At 51.0% G+C, this 9,101-nt stretch overlaps 1 protein-coding gene across 4 annotated transcripts; it reads right to left on the bottom strand.

Moving 5' to 3' along the window:
• Window positions 1-2,549: 2,549 nt before the first annotated feature.
• Cd19 (CD19 molecule) lies at window positions 2,550-8,679 on the bottom strand. 4 transcript variants are annotated; one of them, XM_042270616.2, is made up of 15 exons: window positions 8,428-8,679; window positions 7,945-8,211; window positions 7,458-7,664; window positions 7,049-7,327; window positions 5,797-5,907; window positions 5,507-5,555; window positions 5,187-5,275; window positions 4,858-4,959; window positions 4,632-4,733; window positions 4,485-4,553; window positions 4,324-4,380; window positions 4,155-4,211; window positions 3,099-3,188; window positions 2,894-3,000; window positions 2,550-2,739 (listed from the first exon to the last, which is right to left on the bottom strand). In XM_042270616.2, exons 1-14 carry the CDS (start codon window positions 8,516-8,518, stop codon window positions 2,909-2,911), a joined length of 1,662 nt encoding a protein of 553 aa, XP_042126550.1. In that variant the 5' UTR covers window positions 8,519-8,679; the 3' UTR covers window positions 2,550-2,739; window positions 2,894-2,908. The 4 variants fall into 4 exon arrangements, with proteins under 4 accessions (XP_042126550.1, XP_015854342.2, XP_042126551.1 ...); XM_015998856.3 differs by having other exon boundaries at window positions 3,099-3,185; window positions 5,797-5,904; window positions 8,428-8,649; XM_042270617.2 differs by having other exon boundaries at window positions 5,797-5,904; window positions 8,428-8,649.
• Between the last annotated feature and the right edge of the window lie 422 nt (window positions 8,680-9,101).

Here is a 9,101-nt window from a genome sequence, read left to right on the forward strand (position 1 = left end):
ACCCATACACATGAAATAATAAACATCTTTAATCTTTTTAAAAAGAAAGACTAGGTTTCGGTTGCCAGTCTGAGTTTTAAAAGGCCATAGAGCTGGGGACAATGGTGGCAGGGAGATCAGGACCGATGGAGGACATTGGGAATCAGTCACCAATGCCATCTCACTTGGTCACTGTTGATGCCTTGCAGGCGGGGTTTGTGTAAGGACAAGGCTCCACCCACGTACACCAAGTGGGGAGACAGGGCGACTACATGCTCAGACTTTAGCCATGGGACCAAGATGTGTCACTTAGCTTCTCCAAAGCTCAGTTCCCCTTCTACAGTGTTGTGTCAGGAAGGAGGGGGCTGGGCTACAGCTCAGTGATGGAGCACAGCCCTAACATCCCCAAGCCCTGTGTGTCATCTCCAGCACCACAGTGTCCACGAATAAAGAACCAGAAGGGGGAGCGTCGAGGTTGAAGGTGGGCAGAGAACTAGAGTACGAGGCCTCACCACGTACTGACTAGACAAGTCTTGGCATGTTATTTCTCTCCTCGCCTGCCGCAATCTCTTCATCCATGAAGATGTCATACTTAGAGGGGTTTTGGGAAGATGACATGACTTAATAAACATAATCTGATAATACAGGAAAAAAAATATTCAAATTCTTTTCCTCCTGCACTCTAAGTAACAATCACCACAGATTTGTATGATCCCAAAAAGGTATGGAGATTTCTCTCCACCAACAAGTGACTAATTTTCCAGGGGACAGCAAGTGACAGCCTTTAATCTAGCTGAGTACTGACAGGGTCTACCTGGAGAAGTCAGAACCGGAAGGACGAGGGTGCCAGTCCCAAGGCTGGCCCCTGCCGCACCCCCAAGCACCTCCAGGATGTCCACTCGTGTTGCTTTGTTCAGAGACCGGGTGGCCTCGAACTCCATCCTCCTGCCTTAGCCTCCTAAATCCTAAGACTATACTTAGTGCACCACACCTGTGCTTTGGAGAAACTGATACAAATCAGGGTTCCCACAAACCTCTTCATGGGCTCAATTCACTTTCTAAAAGCCTCCACGTGATCAGCAGCCTCGGTGTTCTCCAAACCTGTTCCCTCTTTTCTGCTTTTGTTTTCACAGTCCAAGCTGGCCTGGAACATCCGATCCTCTTGCTTCATTCCTCCAGATTTATACATAGGCATGACTAACTACCTCAATGGCCATCAACTTAACCTTCAGTCCTCTCCCCTTTCTGGAGGCTGGATGAGTTGAAATTCCCAACCCTCTCATCCTACCTGGTCTCTCTGAAGACCATTCTCATCCTGAAGCTACCAACCATCAGTGCTGCCAACCATCAGTCACACACACACACACACACACACACTTCAGAGATGCTTAGAATTCTACACATTGAACACCAGGAAATACAGGATTATCTTTGTAAGTTTGAGGCCAGCCTGGTCTACAGAGCAAGTTCCAGGACAGAGAAACCCTGTCTCAAAAAGAAAACAAAAAACTACCAAACATATATTTCATAAAGCTTTAAGTATGGCTGGGTAGCACAGTGTTCTCAGTAGCATGTGTGAGGCCCTAGGTTTGACAAACAGTAGCATTCAATTGTAGTTCCAACTATTCATGAGACAAGGGTATCCCTTGAGCCCATACGTTAAAGACCAGGATGGACAGATAGTGTGCTGGTTAGTTTTTGTCAATTTGACAGAATATGGAGTCATCTAGGAAGAGGGATTCTAAACTGAGAAAATGCCTCCATCGGCCTATAGGTAAGTCCGTGAGGCATGTTCTTGATTAATGATTTCAGAGGGCCCAGTCCACTGTGGGCATTGTCACCCCTGGGTAAGAGCCCTGGGTTCTATAAGAAAGCAGGCTAAGCAAGTCATGGAGAGCAAGCCAGTAAACAGCACTTCTTCATGGCTTCTGCATCAACTCCTGCCTCCAAATCCTGCCTTGAGTTCCTGCCCTGACTTCCCTGGGTGATAGGCTGTAAGCTGTAAGATGAAATGAACCCTTTCCTCCCCAAGTTGCTTTTGGTTGTGGTGGTTTATCACAGAAATAGAAACCCTAAGCAGTAAGATACATATCAAAAATCTCATCTCAAAAAATTCTCATTCTCTCTCTCTCTCTCTCTCTCTCTCTCTCTCTCTCTCTCTCACACACACACACACACACACACACACACACACACACACTTCAGTTCCACACATAAATTTACTTTGATAAATCCTGGCATACTCAAGAAGTTTGTGACCTTATCGAAGGATGAAATGGCTCATAGATGTTAATGCATAGAATAGAGAAGACAAAAAAAAATCTGTAGTGATGCTAGACGATGTTTTCTAACTAGAGTGCCAATCCCATCACGGTCTCTTCCTCACGGGACATCAGCTGGATAGTGGATGAACATATCGGCATCCCTGGATGTTTGGAAGGTGGCTACTGCCAAGCCATGGGAAGGCCGGAGCCAGGCTAACTGCAGCCCTCCTTCCTTTGGGTGATTCAGGAGTGCATCCAACCCCATCTTTCCTTCCTCTCCCACACAAGGGCATTGCTTCAGAGAACTCGAGTGGCTTGTTGAGTTTATTTGGGGAAAATAAAAAGGGTGGGAAGGAAGCTTTGTACATGCATTTGAGGGTGCGTGTATCCACATACACACATCCTAAACAAGGTTATTTCAGTGACCGACACCATCTGCTTGGGACCTCCAGATTTCAGAGTTGGATGTGGTTCTTGGGGCCTGAGGAAACCCGGGCTATGTAGAAAAAAACAATGATGGGCAGGCGTTGAGGCCCCATCCACCTGGCCCTGGAAACCCTCCCCTCCCTTTCCCCATAAGCCAGCACTGCACTACCATCCATATTTATCCCCCTCTTCCTCCCCTTTCCCAGGGGCAGTGTCCAGCTCACCTAGTCACTTGGGAGTCACCTGGTATCCCAAGTCCCCATATGGTCTTCTCCTCCCCATGCTGGCTCTGGATCATCAGATTTATCCATGTTTTCATAAGAGTCTGCATCTAGATAAGACCAGGAAAAAGGAAGGTATCCACAGGATGGGAAGGAGGCAGGAGGGAGTGGTCCAGAGGACAACTAAGAAGCAGGCAGAAACACCCACCTTCCTCGTGACTGGGGCCAGACCGAATGGATCGGAGCTGGGGAGCTGCATACAGTATCCCTCTCATATCCTCATAGGACTGGGACCCTGCTTAGGTAGGGAATGGAAAATTAGAGACCCTGAAACCCTGCTGGGGCTTTCGGGGGAGGGAAGTGCCGCATACCACGAGGCAGGAGCCAAGCAGGGGCAAGTGGGAACTTCTCATGTCAAACTAGGAATGATTTGCTCAGCATCAAAATCCTACTCAGAGCCGGGCGGTGGTGGCACAAGCCTTTAATTCCAGCACTCAGGAGCCTGAGGCAGGCCAATCTCTGCGAGTTCAAGGCTAGCCTGGCCTACAGAGTTAGTTCCAGGACGGCCAGATCTACACAGAGAAATCCAACTCGAAAAACAAACAACAACAATAAAAAAGATCCTACTCGGGGTTGAGGATTTAGTTCAGTGGTAGAGCACTTGCTTAGCAAGAGAAAGGCCCTGGGTTCAGTCCTCAGCTCCAGAAAATAAAATAAAAACAAAAAACAAAACAAAAGATCCTACTCAGTCTTAGGATGGCCAAGGCCAAAGGAAGAGTCAAGAACAGAATCGGGAAGAGTCAAATTCAAGATCACAGGAAATTACACAGACAGCTGGAGTCAAGGTTAAGACTCCATTAGACTGGGGTTTGGTAGAGGTCAAACTCCAGGTGGGAAATCATTGGCTTCAATTTTTTTGTTGGTTGGTTGGGTATTTTTTGTTTCGTTTTTGCTACAAGGTTTCAGCCTAGGCTGACCTGGAATTCACTTAAGTACCCCAGGCTAGCCTCAAGCCCATGGCCATCTTCCTGCCTCAGCCTCCCTCCCACAGACTTAGGATTCCAGACACAAACAACTATGTCAGGCCCACTTGGGTCGACATTGATGTTCAAGGTTAGAGATAGTATAAATACTAGGAAAACAGGATAGAGGGTGGAGGTCAGAGTTAGGAATGAAGCCTAATAAGACACTTGGGCTTGGGGTCAAAGCTAAGATTATATCAGCCTGAATTGACCAAATAAGGGTGTTCCTAAGCATCTCTCACCAAGCGAGGATGCTTCTTGGCTGGGGTCCCAGGCAGATCCATGGGGGCTCAGGAAGTCTGGAACAAGAAGAGACACGTCACTTTTTCTCCTGGTCTCCAGCCTTGTCCCAGAGTGACCACTTTTCACACACACACATGCACACGCACACGCACACGCACACATACACACCCATTGTCCTGCCAGCAGGTTGGGCCAGCTCCTCGTTTGCATTTTCATAAGACTCGGCTGTGGAACAGAGAAAGAACTCAAGCAGTGTCCCCGTGTGTTAGGAGCTCTATAGCACCAACCACGCTTTCCTGGCCACCAGCCCCGCAAGGACCCCACATTACCGTTAGAGAAGGAGTCTTCCTCCCCTGGACCCGGGGGCTCATCGTCAGGGTTCTCATAACCACTACCATCTGGTACAGAAAAAGGGGCATCTCTAACAGAGGTCCACAGTCGGGGAAGTGTCAGGACCAGGGGAAGTGGGGCCTCACCCTGAGAAAGCTGGTCCTGCCCAAGGTTGGAGTCGTTCTCATAGAACTCGGAACCCTCCTCACTGTCTGGCTCTTCATAGGCCTCCCCTTCTTCTTCCAGCTCTGAATTTGGGACCAGTGTGGAGAACTGAGTTATCAATACCTCTCCTCCTCCACCCCCAGTCCACGGATCCCACCGCAGGCTGCTCCAACATTCTCAAAGTGAAGAAGGACCCTTCAATCTGACCTGTCTCATGGCTCTGAGCTTCAGTGTCCTGGACTTCAATGCGCGGGGTGCCATAGGACCCATTGGCACTCCCCAGGCCAGCCGCCCAACGCTGAGAGTGGGCTGATGAGAAAGAGTGTTTTAAAAGGGTCATCACAGACAGGGAGGAAAGGAGACAAGGCTTTAGGCCCTGCATAAAGTCTCTGTGCGCCTGGGTAACTGGTCTTGAGTCGAAGGCCCCTGTGCGTGCGCGCGCGCGCGGGGTGGGGGTGGGGGTGTGTCGGGGGTGGGGGGGTGGGGGAGTGGGGGTGGGGGGGTGGGGGTGTGTGTGTGGGGTGTGTGTGTTTCACCTGAGCCGGAGGTGGGCGTCGGAAGGGAGAGCACGTTCCCATACTGATTCTGGGTCCCGTTTCCTGAGGGAGGGGTCACTTTGAAGAATCTGGGGGGGGGGGAGAAAGGGTTGGTGCACCTTGAGGCTAAACCATGTAGGGATTCTCTCTTCCAGTCTGTTCTGGAGGTTAACTGTGTAGGGACAGTCCACCAGTGAGTTGGGGACCGTGCCAAGGAAGGTGATTTTGGAGGCAGCCTCTGAACTTGGGTAGCATTTCAACCACAGAGATGGTGCCAAGGCCCCCAGGATGGAAGAAAGAGTATAAAGCTGCTCCTTTACCTCCTGGCCGGGTCCATCATTCGTTTTCTTTTCCTCTTCAGGATAAGGGCTGGTGGGATTTAAAGAGATTGATGAGGGGGGGGTGCCTGGCAGGAGGAGAATGTGGGGGACACAGGGGAGGGCCTTTGGTTCACTAGAGGAGATGGTTGTACAAACACTAGGGTCCCTGGGAAGTTTGGGAGGTGTTAAAGAAGAAAGGGCAGGGCTGTGGGACATGTCAGATCGCTCAGTGTGGCTTTATTCTGGGAAAGATCGGGTAGGATTTGGAGAAACTGGGAGGCATGACTCACCTCTTCGAAAATAGACAAAAGCCACCAGAGAAACCATGCAGAAGATGAGATAGACTATAGTCACAACTGGGACCATCCATCCACCAGTCCTCATCAGCCAGAGCCACACTGCTAGGAGGAAGGCGCTGTGAGACAAGGATCCCATAAGGCGTCTAACTTACTCCCCAACCCCTCCAGGGAGGTATGTCTTAAAGACTTTAAAGTCTTGAGCTCCACAGAGGGTTCCTCTCCACTAAGGAACTGTTCTTCCCAGGAGGACAAAGAGTATTCCACAGAGCACGAGACACCATCTAACCAACCACATACAAAGCATGGGTATGATCCAAGCAATGTCAGGATTAGGGGAAGGTTAACTCTGCAGTTAAGGATAATCATGGTTAAAATGTAGGGCAAAGTGAGTTCACCACGTTAGAATCCAACGTGTTGAGATCAAGTTTGGAGTGGAAGTGGAGGTAGCATGTCAGGGTTGTGGTCAGGATAGCACAGTGGGATTGTATTGAGGAGACAGCAAAGGCTGACACTGTGGCCGCTTGGATGGATGGAGTGAGGAAGAGGAAGAAAGTGAAGCTCCTCAGCTTGGGCACACGACCCACGCTCCACCCAAGGGCTTGTTCGGAGCCACCCAGAAGGGTGCAGGTGGGAAAGAGGCTGAGTTTAACTTTATACAGCAAGCCAGGGATGTCCGTGGGACATCAAATGTCAATTCCAGGAGATGGCTGGGTATGGGGAGTGTGGAGCCCAGGGCAGATAGAAGCCATGGGAAACTAGGAGCCCTGGGAGGATGCGAATGAGAATCGGGTGTGGATAGGCGTGAGTACAAGACCCAGGACTCCAACGGGGAGGGTTTGGGAGGAAGAGGTCACCAAAGCTCACAGGAGAAGACCCAGAAAAACCAGTTCTCAGAAGCAATGAACAAAGAGCTACAGTTAGTATTCAGTGTACAAACTGGAGTTTGGGGTGAGGCTTGAAGCTGGTCCTAGTGCTAGACAGGCTTAGAACTTATATTCATGCCTCAGTCTCCCAAGTTCTAGGGTTACCGTTGTGTACCACCAGCCTCCTGTCTGTCTGTCTCTGTCTACACACACACACACACACACACACACACACACACACACACACACACACACTAGGGATGGAACCCATGGCCTCATACATGCTAAATACACACACTACCCCTGACCACAATTCTTTTTAACCCTTCCAATAATTTCAATAATTCCACACAGATTCCCAGAATTGAGAGAAACCCTACCTGACCTTGCAATGACCTTCACATGCATCTCGATGGTCAGGTTTCCATGGAGACAATAATAGGTACCTTCATCTAAAGCTGTGGCTTGAGGCAGTGACAGAACACGCCCCCAAACCCACATCTCTCGGACTGGGTGTTCTCCCCTAAGGCTTAGGCTTGGTAATGAGACATTAGGCCTCCTAGGATGCACATGGGTCCAGGAGATGGAGCCTCTGTCCACTGGGACAGGGGGTACCCCACAGGACAGCCAAAGTGTGGAGCCAGGGGCTACAGTGAGATCTAGAGCATGGAGAGAAAAGATAATGAAAATATAATCCATGGGGTCTCGTCTCCCCAAACCCTCCAGTTCCCAGCACCATCCTTATCCTTGGGACCCACTTCCCAGCCTCCCCAAGCACTGTCCCCTTACCTTGGTTGACGAGACTCTGATTCAGACTGACCCTCCGTGGGGCACATACAGACCCTGTCCCCACGGCCTCAGCGTGGTCTTTAGCCCACACATACAGCCAGGAAATGTTTTGGGAACCAGAAGCGGGCCTGTGGCTCCCTGAAGACCTGTTCTCCAGGCCACAGTCCATGTCCCTTATATCCGAAGCGTTCCAGCGGAACAGCTCCCCTGGGAAGAAACCCCAAGCCATACGTGAGACGGGGGAGATACAGAGACCCAGAAAGGCAGAGCCAGAGATACAGAGAGAAAGCAACTATGATTGACAGACGAGCGAGACAGAGCTGTGGGGTAACTGAGAGTAGTTACCAAGCCATGGGAACCAGCTGCCTATAACTAACCCCTTCCTCCTCAGCCGCTGTGGCCCCACCTTGACTGAAAAACTTTCCCGGTCCTTGGAGAGCCCCACTTTCCAATCCACCTCCACCCCCCAGCTCTGCCGGGCACTCACCACTGTCCTCCAGGTTCACTGTCCAGGCAGGCTGCCAGGTATCCTTGAAAGGGGGGCTCTTACGGCACAGGTAGAAGCCCCCCATATGGTCCGAGACGTTGATAATGACTAGAAAGATTCCCAGGGGCCCCACCTGCAGGCCCAGGCCCGGGGACCCTAGGGTCAGCTCCAAGAAGGGGGTTGACTGATTCCCTCGATACCAGGCCAGCTTCTCAGAAGAGACCCGTGAGGGGTCCGGGAGGCATGGCAGCAAAATGTTGCTTCCCTCTGTGGGGAGAGATAGAGGGGAGCCCCAGCCCCCCTTCCTTCTTCATAAACCAAAGGACCCCAGGAGTTCACCGTATGGGAAGCCCTGAGGGTCTCTTCTGACTCCTCCCAGAAGTTTAACTAAGAAAATGGAGGCCCAGAGAAGGCCAGGTACTCAGCCCAGAACCCAGGCTTCCAACCCCAGCTCCTTCCCTTCAGAAAGACAGGCAGACATACCTTCTACCTCCACCAGGATCGGCTTCTGGGGGGTCCTGCCTCCTACAAGGGTAAGGAAGAAGAGGCAGGAGACGGGGAGAGGAGATGGCATGGTAGCCGGGCTCCCCGGGGCACTCAGCTTCTGTGTGCCGCGGAGAATGCTGGGGCGGGCAGGACGCTGGTGGGCAATGAACCATGGGTGTCTGTGGGGGTGGTGGCAGTCCCCCTGTAGAGGAAAGGGGTGCTCACACCTCAGGCCCCCTTCTGCAGGCACTGTTCCAGATCCACAACAGTCATCCCCTCCCTGCCACCCCCCACTTAGCCCAAGGAGATGACCTTATGTATGTTTCAGCATGGAAGCCCCAAGGGGGGAAGCTAACATCGTCACCAGGGCTCGCACCGTGTTTTCCACATAGTGGTAGCTGGTGAATATCTGTCCAATGAGTGGATACAGATTTCGGGTCTCCTTTCCTCTCCCTTCTCCAGACTCTGATCCTATCTCATACCTCTGTCTCCCCAGTGGTGGGATTAAAGGCATGTGCCACCATGCCTGGCTTCCATTTTTTTTTTTTTTTCTCTATCACCTGTGGATAGTGTTAGGACTTTATATTGGATGTGCTGATCCAGTCCTATAATTCCAGCTACTTGAGAGGATCACAAAAGTCAAGGCCATCTTGGACAGCAAAGTGAGTTCA

The sequence above is a fragment of the Peromyscus maniculatus genome, chromosome 1, assembly GCF_049852395.1.
Source record: "Peromyscus maniculatus bairdii isolate BWxNUB_F1_BW_parent chromosome 1, HU_Pman_BW_mat_3.1, whole genome shotgun sequence".
In the NCBI taxonomy this organism is placed as follows: Eukaryota; Metazoa; Chordata; class Mammalia; order Rodentia; family Cricetidae; genus Peromyscus; species Peromyscus maniculatus.